The sequence below is a fragment of the Pezoporus flaviventris genome, unplaced genomic scaffold (assembly GCF_033815535.1).
Source record: "Pezoporus flaviventris isolate CSIRO_AGI_PZ_B2104156 unplaced genomic scaffold, CSIRO_AGI_Pfla_v1 ptg000020l, whole genome shotgun sequence".
Classification (NCBI taxonomy): Eukaryota; Metazoa; Chordata; class Aves; order Psittaciformes; family Psittacidae; genus Pezoporus; species Pezoporus flaviventris.
In genome coordinates this window covers 7,268,260-7,290,449 of record NW_026892568.1, presented here as the reverse complement: position 1 = coordinate 7,290,449, position 22,190 = coordinate 7,268,260, and the positions used below count along the sequence as shown (strand labels likewise).

The following is a 22,190-nucleotide window of genomic DNA, read 5'->3' as shown; positions in this document are numbered from 1 at the left end:
TCATGTTGCACACCTGTCTGGGAGCCTCAGGGTCATTTTGGTTTTAGAGCCACTTTCCCACTCTCTCATATTTATGAGAAAAAGGGGAGAGGGGGGAAAACACCAGTAGCCCAAGAGAAACTGAGACATGAGACACAGCGCTACTGAATGAATGCACATGATGAAGAGAAGAAGGAAGTTATTGCTGTGGTCTTTTCTGCCACAACCACCTAAAGCACTACTTGTAGCAACAGCAGATACTAAATTCTAACAAGTGTGTGCAGGTCAGTTGTACGCAGGAATCTGAAAAACAGTTGGATGAGGTTAAGCTTGCAAGGCTGCTTAATTCTGAAACTGTACAGTAACATGCTTGACCCAAACGTAGGTGTTTTCTTTGCTTGGTCTTTTGTTGTTGAACAGGCCTTGCTAAGAAACATGAAGACCAGTTATTAGATAAGAACAAGAAATACAACAACCTGGTTTCCCTTCAATATGGTTGGGTGAAGAGAGATGTAGGAAGAGAAATAATTTAAGGCTACTGGATTAAATGGGTTTCAAAACCTCACTGTACAATGACCCAGCTTCTGACCTTCATGAAATAGTAATTCAGTAACACTTTTTGTCCATGAGATGGATGACCCTTGAGGTGCAATATTACAAAAGAAATATTTTTAATATACAAAACCAAAGAAAAAGGGCCAAGGAGAAGAAAGCGTGCAATAAAGAAAAAATAAGTTATGAAAGGTTTGAAAAACACATAAAGGACCATACATTGCCAAGCAGGCCTGGGATTTCTGCTGCCCCATTAATCACACAAAGCGAATGAATATTTATTGTTTTGACAGATGTGCAAGATCAGCTAACAAACACCAACACTGACTGATGGACCTCACTATCATAGCAAATGCTAACATACCCTTTACCACGTTGTTTATGAATATGGGAAACCAGGTAAACAAGGGGCCACTCGGGCATGCTGCCATGTATCAGGGAAGAAAATATGATGTGGTCTCGTGAGGGAGGCAGTTCTTAGCATGACAAAGTTCCAAACAAGGAACTTAGCATGATAGGACTCCAAACTTGAGATCTGGAGGCATCTGTCATAAGTAAGGTGAAAATAAAGGGAATTGGGTAAAACCAGGATCCACATTTTCTGCTAACATACACCTTTCTTAACTGACTGCCTATTAAGAATTGCTCCTCCACAGTGTTATCACCTGGAAGAGACAAAATGCAGTTCTAGGTGGTAGAAAAGGGGGAAATTATTTCCATTTTTCTCTTTTAAACACAGTGAAAAGGAAGAGCAAGTACAGAGTGGGTAGCAATTTCTGTTTACTGAACTTTCTTCACATGCAATATATAATACAATTTAAAATGAATGTGGTCTTTCAGCAGTAAGCAGAGCTCTTGTAAGACAACACATTAAAGGGGCAGTCACAACATATTTAGAGTAGGATCTATTAGTGCTCTACAGACTTGCCCCAAAATAGTTTAGATGCCCTATCTGAAGCAACTATTTCTTTCCATCCATGCCACAGAAGCCTACAGTAATAAGAGGCAAGGTGTCTTCTAGGCACTTGAACTCGGTGTATGAAATCAAACCTCACCTGCTTTCCCTCTACAAGAATGCAGTTTAAATCCCTTTAAACTGAGATCAATGGGTGTACAACAGAACTCAAGGAGGGAAAACAATTCATGCCTATTCGCATTTTAGGAAAAGATACTTCATGAAAGCTAAGAGTGACCAATTTTTGCTCTCCTTGTGCTGTGAATTGAAGTCTATATATAGGCAAGCATAATGAACCTCTAAAGGTGTTTATTTACCCTTAGACAGTTGTGCTCAGCAAGTTTAAATAACACTGAAGAAATCCTAAGAGAATGGACTGAAGATTGTCCCTAACAGCTGGTGCTACGTGCAAAGAAATATGGAAGCTTCCTGATGTTGCCACAGTTTCTATTGCAATCATGTTGTGCTTAGGAAAACATAACGACTTCAAAACAAGTCAGTGATAAGCAATCCATCCTATTCATTCTTATACTGGTGGGAAAACAAAACAATTTTATTTCCCCTTCCCTTCAGCCAACTAACATTTTCAAAACCACAGTTTTCTGAAGACAGAACAGAGACTTTACATCAGACCTTTGTGGTAGGACTTCTACCACTATTAGTTCTGTATTTGGTCTTGTTGGGGGTGAGAGGAGGAAACCCTGGTCAACTCATAAATCTAGGTCCTTTAATTTCTCATGGTAACAATATTTCCTTTCATTTCCTTATTTAGTTAGGGCCCTTTCCCTTCTATTCACACCAGCTTTAAACCAAAGAATGGCTTTAATCTGTGTAGTAAGTTATCAGGGAAGAGCCATCACGAACTCTTTTGTCTGCTGGCATGCAACCAGTTTACAACTATCCCCATCTAAACACTCCCCATGTATAAGGATAACCTGGCTGTTCCAAAGCTCTGTCTGAGGTTGGGCCATCCAAGCTCCTGACCTGTGTTCTAACCACTTCGTGATCAAGACAACTACTTACTAACTCCCACAACTATAACACAGCAGGATCTTTTCAAGCATCCAGGTAAAACAACCAGCACCTCAGTGAAGTTCTCAATCTAAGGACAGACAGCATTCATGGGAAGACAAACAACTGTCATATGAACTCAAGAGGATATAAAAAGGTTGCTAGGTGAGAAAGAATGAGAGACAGTTTGTCAGTTTAAACCTGATGTTCCTGAAAGAAAAGGAGTAGGAGTACATAGGCTTGAATAATCCTTCCTTTCAGTCCCGGTGTTAAGCAGTCACACTGCAAGCAGATGTTAGCATGAAAGCAAAAACAGAATCCAGCTGAACAAAAATCTGTTAATGCCAAACATCAAAATATTTGTCTACCCAGTGACAGCACATCTAAGGTTTTATTTTGTAGCCTAGAAGCAGTGATTGCCTCTGAATTTATTCTGATAAGAAATCAACAATGCTTAAAAGCAAAGTTTCTGCAGCTGTCTATAAACTCATTTTTGTGCAGTTTTTCTTACCAGGTTAGAGACCAAGCATGTCCAATCTATTGTCATGTCAGTTTTGAGCAAGATGTGAGAGAACTTTAAAGGCAGGTTACCCAGACAGCTAGCCTACCTGTCCATCTCCAGGATAAAACTGCTTTCTAAATTATCTCTAAGAATCATGTTCACCAATGCATCTTCCATGCAATCCTTACTTTGTTATGTTAATAAAGCCTCTTTTCCTGTGGGCATTAAGAAAAAAATTAGAGACCAAGAGATTTTACACCCTCTTAACAGCAGAACTATGCCAAATGCTTTCAAACCACGCCTTTTGGACCAGTGGCAGCTTGCATAGACTCGGCTGATCACACACTGCTGGCTTTCCTTCCCATCTCCAGGCTTCATATCATTCTTGTGTACTGACAAAAAATTGCAAGACCTAAGGTTGCCATATTTCCCTGGGAATGAGAAAGATGGCAGGTTCATTTCTGAATAGTTAATAAAGTGCCTGTGAAAAATTAGTTTGTGGCTTATGCAATTCAAAATTGAGCCCATAGAGTTTTGATGAGATGGTTACAGAGCAGCACATAAATCCTTCAGGAATCTTATGGCTTAAAAAAAGCCACCAAACCCCCCCTCAAATCAAACCATACAACCCCCCCCATTCTAGTCACCTCCAGGTTCTATTTTACCTTTCCTGCTCCAATAAACTTCAAATTCCATTTCACCTGCATTTGCAAATTCAAACAACTGCCCAAATTCCCAAGCTTCATCACATGAACTTGTTTGTTCTCATCTTCGAGGCCCTTCAGTGCTCTTCTTCTCTCCTTAATTGCTCTTGTCTTTACTACATCATCTCTTTCCTCTCCTATTGTAGTCTCAAAGCTATTTCTATTCACCAAGCTCCACAACAAAGTTTTTTAATTTCAAAGTTTATACATGTGGCACATTTTGACACAATCTGTCATACCACTGGACTTTCCAATTCAGAGACCTCGCTGACATTATGGTAGATCCCAGCTAACTAAGGACTTGAAAACGGTGGAAAAGACAGTGTTTATCAAGCTTTTTAATCAAGTTAAATTAGAAAATGAGTCATAATACCAACAGGATGTTTAGCTCCATCCCTCTCCCTGCATCTCTATTTTCATAGCCCTCAAGCCTGCAGAGATTCCTCACAGCTGCATCCTACGCAGCCACACTCTAAAGCATCATGAAAGGCTGAGGGGATAGAGGAAGAGAGGGATATTGGATTAAGACCACCAAAGAAACAGGGCAGCTTACATGCAGTTTGATGCATTCAAGAACATTATAAGTGGAAGAGTGAGAAAATACGTTTATGAATTTTCAGAGTTAAAATCCTTTCTTCAGTGAGATCAGGCAGTACACTGTCACTGGGTAAGCACCCAGCTCAGCTTGAATAAAAATTCTGAATTATGACACTAGTTGCATAAAACTAAAAATCAGATGATGTTCCTTCCACATTTTGCTACCACACCATCTGTTATATCCACCCGCCCCTTGTAACTCACACACTCATCTTCTAGGGGCTAAGAACTTCTTCCAGCCTCTGTAAAAATGAATGTTGCATAGCAAAGTTTGTGAGGTCCTGAATTCCTACATCTGCTTAACATCGTATAGTTCAGATTGATAACTACCCTGGTGAAGAGACAACAATTCATGAAATAGCACGTAAGACAACCCTGTAGGTAGATGTTTTGAAGTTAACAGTAGTAAGGAAGAATTTCCAAGCTGCACGTAAAGTACTTGGAAAGTAATTCAAAAAGAGTATTTGTATTTCTTGGCTGTCAAGAAAAGTATTCACAGAGTTACAGCTTTAGCCACACAACTTAAATATTTTTTTAAGAGCAAAACACAAGCATCACACGGTTTACATGCACAAGTCTGAAGTAAGACTGATGAGCTCAGGAGCTGGTTGAACATTCCCTCTCAGTGACATCAAGATACATTGGAGACTAAAGTGCTCCTTCAGCATAAGAATGTATAGACTGTATGGTGTGTACAGAATACAGCCAGACTAGGCATGCTCTCCCTGAGCTTTCTGCCCTTTTTTCTTCAACCACCTGAACAGCATAAGCAGTAAATACACTGCAACACCCCAAGGAGCAATTTAGCAAAACTATTAAGCAAACACCATAAAATGTACACCAATGCCTTCAAGGTACAGTCTGACTCATAAGCAGTGGTACAGAGAACACTCCTCCCTCCCTCCAGCTCTTCCCTCTGAATCAGTACAAGGAACTCAACAACAGATCCTAAGTTAGTATAAAGCCTCCCAGTGAATTAACTAGTCACAGACTGGCAGTAAATTAAAGCAATGGGTAATTTGACAAGATAATTTGCTTTTTAATATGCCACATGACAGATTTGCATGAGGGAAAAAAAAACCGCCGAGTATGTTCTATACAAACGAGACTGGGGGAGTGAAAAGAGGAGAACAGGAAGGAAAGAAAAGAGAAATCCCCTTTTCCTCAAGCCAGTAGTTTAAAGTCAGTCTGCAATGTTCTCAACTCCCTGTTCTGCAGACAGTATCTATCTGGCATGGATGAGGCTCTTCAGTTCTGCCCTTTAAAAAGCTTAAGTGAAAGAACACACTACAAACATGAACCTTGATCTTAAAGGGCTACTGCTCTGATATGGAGAACATGATGAACATGACAGTGAAAAAAATAAAGTGGGGAACAAAATAAATCTCCTTTTCTGCTCTTTCACTGACAGCAGTTTCATAGCAGATACATCTGCTATAAAAACATTTATATTAGTATTTCCCTTTACTTATTTATATTAGTATTTCTGATGACAACAGAAAATTAACTGCTTAGGAAGATAAATCCAATCACCTTGATCAATACTTCTGTTTATTAAGATATTTCTCTTAAACTTGAGCTCCAAGTTTTGCAGATGAAATCACCTGCCTAAGATTTTAAACCCCGACATTCCACCTCCTTTCTGACAACTACACACAGCAAGACAGAATCATGGACTGGTTTGGGTTGGAAGAGACCTGAATCTAGTTCCAACCCCCTGCCACAGGCAGGGATACCTTCCACTAGAGCAGATTGCTCCAAGCCTTGTCCAGCCTGGCCTTGAACACTGCCAGGGATGGGGCAGCCACAGCTCCTCTGGGCACCCTGTGCCTCAGCACCCTCATAGTGAAGAATGTCTTCCTAAAGTCTCATCTTAACCTCTTGTCAGTTTAAGGCCATTCCTCCTTGTCGTGTCACTACCTGTTCTTGTCAAAAATCCCTCTTCAGCTTACTTGACGGCCCCTTTGGGTACTGGGAGGCTCCATCATTCAGGCTGTCTTTGCCTGTACCGTTTTTCTCCTTTGGCGCGGAGAGCTCAGGGTCCCGAGAGCCACGCTCCGCCCGTGCCTATGCGGAGGGAGCAGCGGGACGTCCCGGGGGGGCAGCTTACCCAGGTTGTACCCGTAGGGCGACTCGGTGGCTCCGTCCTGCAGGCTGGCCAGGATCTCTCCCTTGCCCACGTCGCTGTCTCCCACCAGCAGGAATTTCAGCAAGAAATCGTAGGCTCTCGCCGGGCTTCCCGCGTAGCTCATCCTCCCCGCCGTTCCCCCGAGCCTCCTGGACGGATCAGCTCCCGCGGCCCATCCAGGGGCCCGGCGGGGCCAGGGCACGGCGGCGGGCAGCGGCGTGGGACGGCAGCGGCGTGGGACGGCAGCGGCATACCCGGCTCTGGCGGGAATAGGGACCCGTGAGGCAGAGGCGCGGTCCCGTCACGGCAGCAGCGCCCGCCGCGCCATCCCTCGCCGGGCAACAGCAGCGTCAGCGGCGGGGAACGGCGGCAGCGGGCGTCGCGCTAGGACAGAGCAGCCGCCTCTCCCCACGGAGTGCCTGACCCTCTCCGCGCAGAGCGCCCAGCGCGGCCAGGGAACGGGTGGAGCTGCGGGGACCCCGTCCTGCTCCTCCACCTGCCGCCCCAGCGCGGTCTGTCAGCGGGCTGCCGCCTCCCGCCGCCGCGGCGCTCTGACAGAGCTGCGAGCTCCGCCCCCGAGCCCCACTATTGGAAGATGCGTTTCTCCCCCCCCGCCCTGCTCAGCTTTCATTGGGCTGCGAAACTTTAGTCCCACCCCTCGCCCGCTTCTACGAGGGCGCGACAACGCCCCGCCTTCGCACGAAGAAGCACTAGCCCCGCCCTCCTCGGCTTCCATTGGAGGAAGGCAAACCTCGGCCATCCCCGTCCTCGTGGTCCTGGCGGGACACAGCGGCTCAGTTGCTAGGGGACTCCAGGGCGGCCATTGGTTCTTCCCCCCATCAATCACGCTCAATTGCACCGCCCCGCTGGAGGGGAGCAGGGAAGCACCGATCCGAGCCCCAGCCCTCCTGACCGCACGCGGCGGGTTTGCCGTAGCTGCCGCGAATGCAGGCAGAGCATCGGGGCCGGACTCGGGTAGGGTGGTGGAGAAACGCTGGGGGGAAGCCTGTGCAAAGTAATAGCCCTTTGTGGGGAAGGACCACCACCCAAACGGCACCACACAACCCTCCTGCAGAAGAAACGCCTCAGCTGTAGCCGTAAACCCTAGAAGTCACTCTGCACACCTGAGTCGGGTTTTTAGGATATTCATAGCCAGAAGAGATATGTTTAAGAGATATGTTTTTTCATCATATCCTCGCCTGAGTTGGATGGATTTGTCCTCTCGCTATCACATTCAAGCACCACTCTGTATTTGTACAGAATGGGGATGCAGCTCTGATGGGATGGCAGTAAACCCAAGCTCTCAGCCAGGGCTGGTAATCCAGCCTGGTGGTACAAGCTTGCAGACCCAATGCCTACCCTTAACAACAGCGCCAAACACATACTGAAATGCAGCACGTAGGGAGCTGGGGGAAAGGGGTCACTCTTTCACTCTTCATGTGCCACTATAATAAATTCAGTGGGTTTCTAAACCAAGGTGCAGCTCCTCTAACCCCAGGTGTTGGGCCAGTGAGGAAAACTAAGTGACTGAACAAAGACCTACAGGAAAATCTCTTAAATCTTACCCTAATGTATATGTGTACTGCTTAAGCTCTAAATGAGACCCTTTATGACCTTGTAAAAAAAAATCTTTTAAGAAAATCTTATTCACCCTGAGTAACTCCTAAACCTGAAGAGAAAATTTAGTAGTGTCAAACTGGTATAATAACATTTATATAAAGCAGACAAACTTCAAAACTAGCACTGTATGCACAAAGTATCCCTTCACATAACAATTACAACCTCATGAAAGGTTTATGTCCTCTCTCTACGGAACCCCACTCCATACACACACTTTACCAAAAGTCCATCTAATCAGAGGGAATAAAATCACCATATACATGGGACTTTGCATTATCTGCAACAAAACGCAAGACCTAAATTGAAAGAGGTATGTCTATACTTTATATTTCAACTCAAAAGAAAAACAAAGAAGTCCTTGACTAATCAGGTCTGTTTGGATGCGCATGATGTGATGCCAATTTACTGCTTCCTTAAAAAAAACTCAATCCTCTTCACATGCTTATTTTTATTTCAGCATTGCAAGGGCAGACGTGAACTCAGGAATATCATTGGATCATTCCTTGGTAATTTTAATCTGTGCAAACAGAGGAGTTCAAAGTGTCCCACAGCACTCACCCGTGGACATCGGAGCACCACATTCCCAGTGTCAGACAGGCAATTTTCCCTCTGGCATACTCGTGCATGCAGTAACTGCACCCCTCTATAATCCAGTCATCACTTTATGGAATCAAAGTCCTGTTGGAGATGGGATAATAAATCTGCAGCAATGAACTACAGTTTTACTGCTGGAGGTCTACATACAAACAGAGAGAGATGTTCTTTATCCAGATGTGTCACCTGACAGAGCTTCTAGTTTGGTTTTGAATTTTGGACAGTCTAAATGCAGTTACAGTAGTCATCTGTACTCCTCCTGTGGTAGCAACTTTTAGACAGCTGGAGCAAACCCTTGGGCACCAGGAAACATGAGCTCTAATCCTAGTTCTAACACAGACTTCCTTTACAAACTTGGCCAGTTTACTCAGATTCTTTCTGCTGCAGGTTTCCAACCTATCAAAGCCATTTGCTCCATCTATTACAAAGGAGTGTCACAGGATTTTAACCACAAATTTCAGTGGAGTGCTTTGAGATGCCACGAGAAAAAAAAAAAAGATGAAATACAAACTAATTCTATCTTGCTCTACTGAAATTGCGCATGTTTGATTTTTCCTAAAGTTCACTAAGGATGAGTTGAGAAAAACCTCAGTATTTTCACACCAATGCACCTGGCAATTAAAGGTCATTTGCCCTTGTTTTTTAATAATATATATATAGTTTTTCAGTTGTTGAAAATGAAGAACTGATACTTTTCAAATGTCTGTTTTGATGCCATAAATAGCAGAATGCTGGAATGTTTCCACTTTCCTGAGTGTTTCCACTTATCTGACATTTGGATGTAATCAGGTTTAGAACAAAGCTGTGCCAAGCCCAGGTTTATTTTGAGGTCAGCTCATGGTTATACTTTACACAGGAACTAGTGAGCTAGGATACACCCACAAATCTTTAACCCATCACCTGTCTGAATATAAGAAAAGAAAATGCATTTGCTAAAACACTTTTGAGCCCCAGCCCGCCTTGTTAAAGGAGAAATAACAACATGTATTTGCTCTTTTACTGTGCCATACAGAATTAGGCTAAACTAAAATCAGAACTGTAAATAACACCACCACCACCACCACCACCACTTTTCTGACCAAGGTAAAAAAGACTCTTAAACAGCTATATTTGTGGACACCTCTCCCCCGCCCCCCCTTTTATCTTCACAAAGAGCACAGTTTCTTATTCATTAGTACCAGAATGATCCAAAACTTCAAACATTCTCCCTGAACTTCTTGCTGATGAGCAGAAATTTGTGAACAACAAAACCCACTGGCAACCTGGCATAGTCTATATCAAAAACTTATGAAGATAAAGCCTAACCAGTAACCTCTGGAAAAATGTTCTCACTTGTTGCAGAAACAGAAATCAGAGAACAAGTCCTTTGGCTTTGGTCACACTTTCATACAGATGCTGCCTAAATCATGGCCCTGAAATCACTACAGAAGCTGTTGAAAAGTAATCCATGAAGGCATTAACTTGGCAAATGAACAAACACACCCATGACTCTGATTCCAACATCCCTACATAATCAGAACAGTGGCCAAAATGTGTTATTTTTGTAATGGATTTTATCATTTTATTTCCATTTATCTGCTCATACAGGTGACCCGAGTAATTTAAAAAAACAAAAACAAACCAAAAAGCCAATATATTTTTCTGTCTCTTAGGCATATTATGTTGAAGAGAGAGAAAAACAAGCACTAACACCAAATAGCAATGAGTGTCTTGTAAATCATTCCTTTCCACAATGGAAAGTCCTACATGCTTCCTGATCCACCCTCTTGGCCTAGCCATGGATGTGGGAGAGGAAAAAAAGACAAAAAGCCCACGGCACATTTCTCATACATTCACACAAATAGCAGCTTGGAGCCTGAAAAGCCCTAATGCGTATCTTCCATTTTATATATATATATATACGCATATAAAGCAGCCAATAAAAGGCTACACATAGCAATTACCTTTTCCCTTCTTGTACATACTGTCAAGCAGTAAACAGAAATTAGCAGCTGCAATGCTTTTTTATTCAGGATGTGTATATTAACTGATGACTCACCAAATAACTCCCAGCCCAGCATGCCAGTTGTCTTCTCCTCCACAGAAAGAAACACTATTTTAAACAGAGAGTTAACCACTGTGGATCTTACAGGCAAGCCAGTGTGCATTAGAACTAGATAAATATTGCTGGTGAACCCCAAGAGGGCAGAGGAAGGGGGTGGTTCCAACAAGAGACTGCAAGCTTTTTAAACTCTTCAAATAGAAATTAAACTACATGGAGGGAAAGAGTGGAGGCAGGAAGAAAATATTATCTCATAATCAACCCACACTGCCTTTTGTGGTACACACTGCCTTCACACAGCAGGCAAGACCTGCACTGCATGGACTGCTTCAGCATATGGTTACATTTCTTTATGTAGTGCTCTGTATGCACATTTGGAGCTTGACTCAAGTGTTTATTTCAAATGGGGAACAGCAATCTATGGCACAAAGGGCAAAGATGGCATGCAGCAGGATTAGGGAGGGCTTGGAGCTGGGACTTGTGCTGGAAAGGGCGTCTGTGAAGAAGCAGTTCCCAAATCCTCTCTCTCTCCAGTGCCTGCAAGAGTTTGGAGCCCCAAAGCTCCAGCAGAAGAATGCTCTGCAATGTCTTTAGGAATACAATGTCTTGTGGATCTTGCCAAGTTTCTTCTAGAAGACTTAACCTCTAATTTGGAAAGCAAGCTGACACTTCCTCCTTCAGATCACCATGTAATTAATTGTCCACCATGTAATTAATTGTCCACCATGTAATTAATGAGCTTGACATTATGATTTTGGCCAAACTTCTGTTACACCCTATCTGATCAGATGTTATCAGAAAGAAGTAAAATCCAATTAAATTCTAGGGAAAGAAAGGCAATTGCTCTGTAATCCTACAACATTTACTATGTTATTCTTTAGTGCAGCATGAAAAATTTATTTACTGAGAGTACAGAATATCCTACTACAACTTAGTATTTGAAGACCGAACCATACATTTCATTCCATTTCAACTCCATTTAATCTACTTAAATTCTGATTCATTTCTTATTGCTTTGTCAAAAGATGAAATAAGTAACTGGATATGGAGTTTTCCAAAAGTTGCAGAAGTGTCATTTAATAAAAATGCAGGGTGTGGATTCTTCCTAATATTGTAGCTTTTCAAAAACTACAAAATGAGAGAGCAAGTGTCCTTTGTGTCCAAATGGACATTATTCCTTTGCTCTCCAAAGAAGAAATAAGGTGCAAGAAAAACTGACAGCATTAATTTCCACAGCACCTGCTGCTGATTCCTAAACTCCAAATGCAGAATTAAAGTCTCCCTCAGCATAATCTCAATTACTCTTCACCAACCATTGCAGACACTTGAATCCAGCCTTTGCAACATGGGTTTAAGCCTAATTGTACACAAATAGTCAGGAGAGCCAATATGTAGCAGAAAACACATTCCAGCATACAAAACATACTCTTATTTGTGTTTCCATACTAATTTATGCCTGGTTCTCAACAAGACACAAGTCCTTGGGGCTTAGGCTCTCACTTACATCCAGAAATTATAACAGCCTCTACAGCCAACACTTTTAAGTGAAATCCCTTCTCTGCTACTCAAAAAGGCAAGATAATAAATAGCATCCAACCAGCATTCTGCAAGCAAGATTTAGCACACTCATGACATATTTACAGGGGCTAAAAGCCAAAGCTGCAGGTATCATGTGTCAGCTAAGGATTTTGTAGACTGACAATGAATGTGTACTTCTAAAAAGCACTGATTCTGTTACAAATCTGCTATGTGAATAGTCCTGGTACCTGCACTAAACAAAATCTGACAATTCTGAGACAAATCTGAGAAGTGAAGTTTTTTGTGTACAAGATGTGGAAATCGCTGGTTCCTGACAGTATGTTCCCATCAAGTGCTTTCCAAGAAAGTAAATACATCATGCACACACACTGTTTGTGTGACACATCTCAGAAGTCTAATATATCCTACCAGTTGCGTAATGTGGTGCAAACACAGCACACTGATGGTTTGCCCTGGCTCTGCAGAAATGGCCAGAGGCCTATCAAAAATACTCATGGTAAGTCTACCTGGATTGCCCTAAGTCCAGAAATCCTGCCAAATTCAAAATAACAGCTTCTACATGAACAAAACCCAGATAATACAAAATTAAAGCTGTATGGGACCTCTGCGAATTGAAAGGTACATAGACTTCTAGAAATAAAGAACTTCAGTCTTTTCACCACTTGCTATTTTGGTGCTGCACAGGCATTATTAGAGGCCTCTGAACTGTAACCCTCCTGCACTAGAGCCCCGAAAGAAATTTCCAAAGCAAAATCTGGTTTAAAATTTGAAAGCACACACCAAGAAGTCTAAAATCATCCTAACTGTGGTTTGTGTAAACTACTATATAAAACCAAATATATATCCCTAAGTATCTTAACTGCTCAGGCAGCAGTGTAATACTCATAAAAAAACACAAGCAAGGCAAATCAGTACAGTGAGCAGGGAGGTAGTCAGAAATAATTTAAGATGAACTGGTGATTGTAACCAGTGAGACCACAGATGTCGAAAGAAACTGCAAAAACATGAAGCTACACAATCTGGTGTTAATAAAGAAAATAAGAAAATATCAGTGGGAACTTCTTGCAGCTTCTACAGTTAGAAATCTGGATTTTAAATACAAAGTTCCTTGCTAAATAACTAGCAAAACTGTAAAAAACATTTATCTACTTCAGACCTACACAGGCCAGTGTCCAATAACAGCAAGCTGTTCTTGTTATTGTTGAACAGAATGTATTTGAGTATGTACTTTTATAATGACCAGAAAGCACCCTAAATCCACGTATTTTAAAATTCCAGCCATTCCCTTTGTTATACAGCCCTACTGCAACATCTTTTCCTTGACACGTGCATCTCTGAATCTATACTGTAGCAGGAAAGAATCCACCACAAACCCCAGGGAAATGAGTTCCAATAAAAGCATTTTTATGTGCTCTCTGCGGTACAAACGTGCTCCAGGCGCACTGGGATTTTGGCCAACGCTATTTAACACCCTGCCCACCTCACCGGGCCAAGGGGCAATCCCGAGTCCAGCAGTGGGCTGTAACGCACAGGGGAGGCCCCGTCACCTCAGCCACTTCACTCAGATCAGGCCGCAGCAGCTCCTCCTCGTCAGTTTCTGAGAAGCGATTTTCTCCTTCACCCTCCCCCAGCCAGGAAAAGGCGGCTCCTTCCAAGTCACTCCCCACCGCCTCCAACCAAGCCCTCACCCTCGGGCAGTCCCTACCGCCGGCTATACCCACGGCAACACCCGGGCCACCGGCCAACCTCTCCACCTCAGCTTCCGCCGCCATTTTGGCAGCCCCGCCCACCGCGCGTCGTTTGCGGCGCATGCGCAGAAGCGCGCAGTGCCCGGCGGGCAGCATGGAGGCAGCGCTGAGGCGGGAGCTGGGCACTGAGTTACTGCGGCCAACGGGGCACTTGGGGGGCGGCTGCATCAGCCAGGGCCAGAGCTATGACACGGACCACGGCCGGGTGTTCGTGAAGAGCAACGCCAAGGCGGAGGTGTGGGGGATGCAGGGGTCGAGGGTGCGGTGCGTGTGGTGGCCCCCGAACCAGAGCGGCCGCGCTGAGGAGATGCGCGGTGGGCTGGCCTCCGGTCTCTTCTTGGTGGAGGGAGGTTCGCCGGCTGGCCTTAGGGAGGTGTCCTGCGGCGGGGTTAGAGGTCGGCTTCTGCCCTGTGAGGGTCTGGCTGGCGGCTGCTGTGGGTCTGGGGCCTGGTGTGAGGCGGGGAGTGCCCGGGGATGGGGAGGCCGCTGGGGTGAGAAGCATCCATGGAAGCAGCACTTCTGGAGGGGTGGTGATGTATCAGTGCTGTATGCCCCGGGTGTGCGGTACAATGAGGTGATGCTGTGTGATGTGCCTGGGGTAGCGGTGGCGTGGCTGTGGCTGCATATGCTGTGAAAGTGTCAAGCAACCCAGAGGGTATAAAATTATCCCCTGAGGGTATGCATCTTTCTTTGTTGTAACAAAACCAGTAGTTCCCTGCACATAAGGAGGTTGTCCCAAGAAATTACGCTTTTTCAAAATTGTTGTCCAAGATTGCCTGCTTTGTCCTTTCACTACTTGGTGCCAGCTACTCTAGGAAGTAGGTTTCTTCACTTGATAGAGATAACAGCTATGTGACATACCCGTATGGCATCCTTATTTGCCAAAGCAGAGATCGGCTGGAATTTACTTTTTAAATGTACTCCACACTTGTGTCCATCAAATAAACACCTTCATAGGTGCAAGCAGGATTTGTATTTGCCTTTAATAGCAAACAAATGTTTTTGAAAGCATGTATGCAACCGTATCTGTTCCAAATTTGTTCATGCTTTCTGAGGTGGCAAAATGGGAAAATACAGAATAGTTATCCTGCTTTACGTTAGACTGAAAATAGTTAGAATTGATACCAACAGAGACTTCCCGCTTAGACCTTTGTTAATTGTGTTTGTAGGTACACAGTCTAGCTAGGTACAAGATAAGACTTGGGGGAAAAAAAGGTCTGGATAGATTTTCTATTCAGTAATCATTTGATTTTCTATGCTTTTGTCTCAATGTGGATTCCGAGTGCTGCATAAGCAAACTTTGCCAAACTGTGTTATAACATTATGCTGTGCATGCAGCAGTGGGTGTTTATCAGCAGTTTCTTTAGAAAAGCAGAATTCTTTAGAAAACACTGTTTTTTTACTGTGTTAAAGTTAACAGCTGACTTTAACCTTGCATGAGGCTTTAGACAAAGATACAGCATTTACTCATTTCCTCTGAACAAAGCTTGTTCCAGAGGCTATGTAATTCAGCAGTTCTTCTTCTTGATTGCCTGTGGGCTTTGGAACTTTAGTCAATATCTATTGCAAATTGTCCTTGGTTTTTCATGTGTCATTACTAGAGGGCTAATATTCTGTTTCTATTTTATTATATTCTTTTGCTTTTAGCTTTAGCAGAGTTTTAGTATAGATTTCCCACATACCCTTTTTCAGCAACCTTTGCCTGGCTTCTAGAGTTGCATTTCTTCATGTGGTTAGTGTCACTGATCACAGCGGAGCAGCTCAAGAGAATAGATTTTGCTTGGTGTGGTTACAGTTGCAGCATATGTTCTAAATTCAGAATGTCTTCAAAGCAAATGCAGTTGGTAGTGGCCTGGCTTCTAACGGCTTCTGTGTGCAAGTCCTGTAAGAAGCATTTGGCAGCTATCATTGATATTTATTTATTTATTTCTCCCCATGAGGCGAAAGAAATAGGCCAGGGAAAATCATGCTGTGACTGCAAATTAAACTGTTTTGAAGATCAGCTACATTACTGAGCAGTCTTTCACCAAAGTCATGAAGTTTATGAATGTTGGTACCATTCTTCTAGTCTCTCAACTGATGATGTATATAGGCCATAATTTTCTAGACATTTGTTGCATGATCCATGAACAAAATACTTACCTTTTATATGTGCATGCAGTTTGAACTCCTTCAGTTGTAAAGGCTTTCTGTTTTTATAATTACAATGTTAGAACCTAAATCACTTCCATGGAGTTGGTTTATGAAGTGAAATTTCTATAATGGTAAAATTATTATGAAGTCTGGTGGTGAGGATCTATCTGTAACCTGTAAATGCAGTAACCGCTTGCTCAAAGCTTTTTATTTAACATTGACAACCTTGTGAAAAGCTTTGTGAAAAGTTTTGTTTACCTGGGATTGATGTTCATGGAGATTAATGCTTTCCTTTAATATTTGGCAGGCCAGAAGAATGTTTGAGGGAGAAATGGCAAGTCTGGAAGCCATCCTGAAAACACAGACAATAAAAGTGCCTAAACCCATCAAAGTTATAGACTTGTCTGGGGGTACTACTGTGTTTGTGATGGAACATTTGGAAATGAGAGGCTTAAACAGGTAAACCACAGTATTATCTCTGCATCCTTTAACCAGAAATCTTGAGTATTATGGCAATCAAGTCACCTGGTTTCAAAAGGAGAAACTTGTTCTAATATTTTTTTAAAGCAAGTCAAGCTTCATTCTGGGAAGCTGTACAGCAGAGAACTCTCTAACTTACTTCATAATGCTTTACTGAGCAAATTGGTCATGCATGAAGAAGTGAGTTTGGGTTTTGTCCAGTTTTGGTTTTGTTTGGTGTTTTTTGTTTCTTTTTTAGGTAATTGGTGATTTTTAAAGTAAGGCTGCTTTTTACAATAAGGAACATTACCTGCCTGATCACCTCTTTTGTGTACTTGCCTTTGATATAAGAACCGGTGTTTAATATTGCTTGTCATGAGTATGAAGAGGCACTTCCCCAAATGAATGAATCCTGATTTCAATATTTTTTTAACTCTCACCTTGGTTTTGATAGTTTCAAATTTTAGGCCCTTCTCTGTGGCAAACCCTTCAGTAAATTAAAATATGATGAATACATGTGTCTGACTCCATTAGGTAGGTGGGCACAAACTATTTCTCATCCCAGTCTTAGAACTTTTACAGCCAGCTTGAAGTCTTACCCTTCAACCTGTTCATCTGCAGAGTTTCTAATTCATGGTGAGCCCTTATTGAGCTTCAGGAGAAAGAGCAGAAATAGTATTGGGTTTGGACTGACTGAGATGAAACGTGTGCAAATGCAGCCTTTGGCAGACAGGTTTCAGGGGACAGCTACAATCTGTGTTAACAGGACCAAATGGAGGAATAACTTTGCCTTAAATGACAGTGCCTTGAGAACATGAAAGATATGAGAGGTCAAAGACAGTAAAAGGAACATACTTTTGTTAACATGGGAGGTGACTGGTTGGAGGACTTGTAATTACTGCAAGACTTTTCTGAACTGCAGAGGATAAGCTTTTATTAAAAATAGATAAATAAATAAGGCCCAGCTGACTCTTCCATCTTTTAGGCCTTTTAGAGAGAAGAAGCAGGAGACAGAGAGATAAAGAAGATAAGTTTTGTTTGGCTGTATTTCCCCAAGACAGTTCACCAAAATAAAAAACCCCACCCCACCCCAAAGCTTACCAGGTTGTGCACGCTCTTCTCACAGATCTCTTACTGAAAATTCGTATGCAAGTGATTTTGCACAGAAATTAGAATTGAGTTTCTCATTGTTATTAAATGTATGTTTGCTGCTCACTTTCGCTTTTAACAGTATTGTCAGACCATGTATGTACATTTTGTTCTGTGGTAATCTTTGTATAACCAGAATATCTTGAAAATGTACTTTGTTAGAGATGCAGAATTCTTTTTACTTGCTTTTTAAATCTTTTCAACAAACTCCTGGAATACCAAGAACTGGATTCATTCCTGTGTCAGTGTTGCTAAGAATATTTTTGTTTCTTAGACATTCAGCAAAGCTTGGAACACAGCTGGCAGACCTCCACCTTCATAACCAGCAACTTGGAGAGAAGCTGAAGAAAGAAGAGAGCACAGTTGGTACAGTACACAGCTGTTTGCAAATTTAACCTAGTTCATAAGAATCTGCAAATACTTAAAACAGCTTTTGTTATTTCAGGTTAAGTTTGTCTTCTTCCACTAAAGATATTATGAAAATAGATTTCGATGAAACGCCCAGGCAGGGAGTCTTCAGTTTGATTTTTCTTTGCTCTATTTGTATCTGTAAGCAAATAATTTATTTAATGTGGGACCCTTATGGTCCCAAACCACATTTTCTGCAAGGACATAACGCTATCTAAAAATATGATTATGGAGTTTGTAATTGATCTGCTTTTACATCAAGATTTACACTTGAAAACCAACAGCAGCAACCATTGTAACAAAAAAAGTATTTAGGTGCAATTGTTTGATGCTCAGTAGAAGCAGCATTGTACCCTTGCCTAGTTTTTAAGGTCCATTTGCATTGGAGATACTCAGAACCTTGTCATTAGTATTGGATTTTTGTCTTTGGTTTGAAAGGTAAAGGTCAAGGGCAAATGGAAGTCCAGTTTGTGGATCAATTTGGCTTTCATACAGTTACCTGCTGTGGCTATCTTCCACAGGTAGGTTGTACTTCATCAGACTGATAGAATTTTAAGTTTTTATTTTCCTTTCAGTGAAACAAAGGAACCAAATTATCATAATGGAAATAAATTTATTTTTGTGGAGTCATAAAAATCAAAAAACATTGTTTAGCCTTCAGCCTGCTAGGGAAAGCCATGCTTTGGATAGCACTTCCAGCTGCATCGGGCATTCATAGCTCTTCAACTTCTTGGGTTTTATCACTTACAGAAAATTATTTATTCCCCTAATGTAGTGTTTTAAGATAATATTCCATTAAATGGTAGCATTTACTGTCCTGGGTGGTAGCAGCACAAAGGCTGTATAATCCTCAAAAGCTTTATGTGCAAAAGAAGAAAATCTGTCTTTTGTGTGGTGTAGAACTAATATCTGCAGTCCTGTTTCTTCAGGTGAATGAGTGGCAGAATGACTGGGTGACTTTCTTTGCCAAGCAAAGAATCCAGCCCCAGATGGACATGATCGAAAAGAATTCAGGAGACAGGGAAGCAAGAGAACTTTGGGCACAACTGCAGGTAGGAGGAACTCTCTCAGTTATCTGTATAGTAATAGCTATGTATCAGTTGTTTAGATTTTGTTTTTCATAAAAAAAAGTTCCTGTTTGTTGGTATGCTTCAGGTTCTGTTGGTAAGACACTTCAGCTTTAGGGGTTAAAATGCCCTTTATTCTAAGTTATAATAGCTTTTGCACATTATGATAATAACCCACACTGAATGTGTGAAAATAGCACTTTGCCTTTCTGTTTGGGAAATACTAGATTGATTCACATTTCGCATTCTCTGTAACGTGTTCATAATGAGAAATGTATATAAGGAGTTCTGTTCTGCACATAATCCCTTCATGTAAGGTTTGCACATGGTTAAGTGACTGCGGTATTAGTGATTTGTATACTACTTTGCAGAAATCTCTTCAAGGTTGGTGAGATATTCCTGAGCCTTCTAATCATGAAGTGAGTGGTGGTGGTTGTTCTTATTAAAGCTGGTCAATATTATGCACTGAAAACAGCACTGAATGTAGTTTTAAATTTTGTGTTTTCTTGCTAAAAAAAAACATTTAGATCACTATTCTTCAGCTGCTGACTTTTAGGAACAATAGAAATCCTCTTGATTTTCTCAGCATCACTGTTGACTAGGTCCTGTGCTGTTTCAAGTTATGTTTTTTTTTAAACTGACTTAAGTTTCAACTGATGCTTTGCATCTGTACAGATAAAAGTCTGCAGTCATTCACCTTAACATGTAGTCCTTACACGTCTTGCTTTTTTCCCCCTGCAGCTGAAGATACCCAGTTTATTCTGTGATGTAGAAATTGTTCCTGCTCTTCTGCATGGAGATCTCTGGGGCGGAAATGTAGCCGAGGATGATTCTGGTCCAGTTATCTTCGATCCAGCTTCTTTCTATGGCCATTCAGAGTATGAGCTTGCAATAGCTGGAATGTTTGGTGGTTTCAGCAGTTCTTTTTACTCTGCTTATCACAGTAAAATTCCCAAAGCTGCAGGGTTTGAGAAACGCCTAAAGCTTTATCAGCTTTTTCACTACATGAACCATTGGAACCATTTTGGTACAGGGTACAGAGGGTCCTCTCTAAACATTATGAGAAACCTTATAAAGTGACTTGCAACTTAAACAGAATACTTTGTTGTTTGGAAACCCCCATACTTTGTGGTAAAACTACAGGAGTAGTATTACTAAAGAAATCTACTAGACCCTTGACCTTGTTGCACAGCTAAAGACCTAGAATCAGTGAGTGTAACATAGTCATCCCTTTTTAGGATAGTTTGGAGTAACTTATGAGGGCAGTTTCCAAGGAAGGAGTTTATTCAGTTGCACAAGGATCTGTTTGTGTCATGAAAGCATTATGTGCTCAAGACTAGGCGAGGGTATACAGATAATACACTGAGGAGATGACTAAGAATGTTGAAGAGCATTGCTCATTGCTTTTTGCTGCTCCCCTTCCACCTTTATGATAGATTGCTCAGACTCTTTCAGCTCTTCATGTCTAGTTATGTGCATGAGAACAATGTTAACAAAATACTTTGAAAATCAACAAGAAAATGATATAATGGCAACTGTGAAAGGTGATTTGGACTTGCTATTTGTTATGCTGATATGATTCTATTGGATGGAGACTGCTTCCTGTTTTGTAACAAAGCTGTGTGAAAATGCTGATAGTTTTTTCTGCATTTTGGTGCCTCATGACATTCCTGTGAGCTGTTCTGTGCTTACTGTTCAGTGGGCTCTTATCTCCAGCAATTTTGTTTTCACCAGAACTAGCTCTCCTTTTTTGGATTATGCTTTTGTCCAATAGTGTGTATTCTGAAAGGTCTTTTCAGGTAAGGCACTTTACATGTACATATCCTGTGAAGATGTTTTCTCTCACTAATACAAACAGAAGATGTACTTTTTGACCGTTGACATTGCCCACAGGACAATGCCATGTGGTCATGGTACAAGCTTCACACACATTTTCTGTAATTTAGACTACAGGTGCCATGAGCACTCATTCTTCAGTCCCTCCTAAGTGCACTTTGTAGCTTTTGGGATAAGAGACATGAAACCAAAGGAAGTTAAAATTTAACTCTCAGAACAGCAGCTCTACCCCGGTAGCGGAAGTTCTCTAAGGACAGCTCTGCAGATTATTTCTTGCACCTGCAAGGTGGTAATGCTAAAATTGTGTTGTTCTTGATGTAGGCTCATCATGATATTTCAATGCAAGTGAATCAGGTAGGTGAGACAGATGCATGATTCCTAACGGGCATTTTGAGTGTTTGGGAATTACTTTAATTAACTAAAAATGTTTTTCACTGGGTATTAGCAGAATATTGAGTGCTTTTTAGTTGCTGGTTTTGCAGTTATTTATACAAATTGGAAGCAAATATTGGAAGAGAAGACCATCACTTGATATGACTTTCCTTAATTCTACTGCTCTTCTCACTGGCTGTTTAACTTTTCCTGCAGAAAGTTTGAAAGCCTTGCTTGGTAGAGTAGCTTTTCCTTTTACTTTGTTGCTTAAATAAAAAGCTTCCCAGTTGATTATTGTTGTCTCTTCTTTGAATTAAAACCTTACAGTTTGCGTTCACTCTTGGAGAGCTTCCTGCTCCAACCTGTTCAAAGTCCTGCATTTGTTAGATTATTATGGTCATCAGAGGTGTTGATGGACATGTGGTCATTGATTTTAATCTGGAGCAGTGTGTCACTGAAGAGAATTTACGTGTTGTTCCGTTGCTTTGGCATTTGAGGTCCTATCTGCCTTCAACTTGATGTATTGTACCAGTTGTTTGGTGGTTGTTGATGAAAAGTTCTGTCCATGCCTGTATTCTTATCCCATTTTTTGGTTGTTTTGTAGTTGTTGATGAAAAGTTCTGTCCATGCCTATATCCTTGTCCCATTCACCCAAACATAACACCACTTAGTGCAGCTGATTGGAGAGATGCTGGGGAATTTTTGCCAGCAGTCAGACCCTTTCACTGTTTATTTCCATATGCCTTCATGACAAAGTCAGAAGTTATTTCCCAAGATCGTTCTGTTTACAAATCTT

The 22,190-nt window shown here is 41.8% G+C and overlaps 2 protein-coding genes across 3 annotated transcripts in view; one reads left to right on the top strand and one right to left on the bottom strand.

Annotated features, from left to right (window-relative positions):
• The window catches only part of RAB40B (RAB40B, member RAS oncogene family), a 29,282-nt gene extending 17,181 nt beyond the window's left edge, over nt 1-12,101 (bottom strand). The window contains exons 1-3 of one of the 2 annotated variants that reach the window (XM_061455624.1): nt 10,681-12,101; nt 8,607-8,726; nt 6,411-6,688 (exon numbers count right to left, since the gene is read on the bottom strand). In XM_061455624.1, the coding sequence (XP_061311608.1) occupies nt 6,411-6,688; nt 8,607-8,674 (346 nt within the window). In that variant the 5' untranslated portion in view covers nt 8,675-8,726; nt 10,681-12,101. Of the gene's footprint in view, nt 1-6,410; nt 6,689-8,606; nt 8,727-8,828; nt 9,665-10,680 lie in introns of those variants that run through there. The other variant, XM_061455623.1, reaches the window with a different exon arrangement.
• A 1,932-nt stretch (nt 12,102-14,033) lies between these two features.
• Nucleotides 14,034-21,685, top strand: LOC133270393 (ketosamine-3-kinase-like). The gene is made up of 6 exons (XM_061455564.1): nt 14,034-14,205; nt 16,411-16,562; nt 17,986-18,077; nt 18,558-18,640; nt 19,049-19,171; nt 19,928-21,685. The coding sequence occupies exons 1-6, from the start codon at nt 14,065-14,067 to the stop codon at nt 20,264-20,266; spliced, it is 930 nt and encodes a 309-aa protein (XP_061311548.1). The 5' UTR covers nt 14,034-14,064; the 3' UTR covers nt 20,267-21,685.
• Nucleotides 21,686-22,190: the final 505 nt, after the last annotated feature.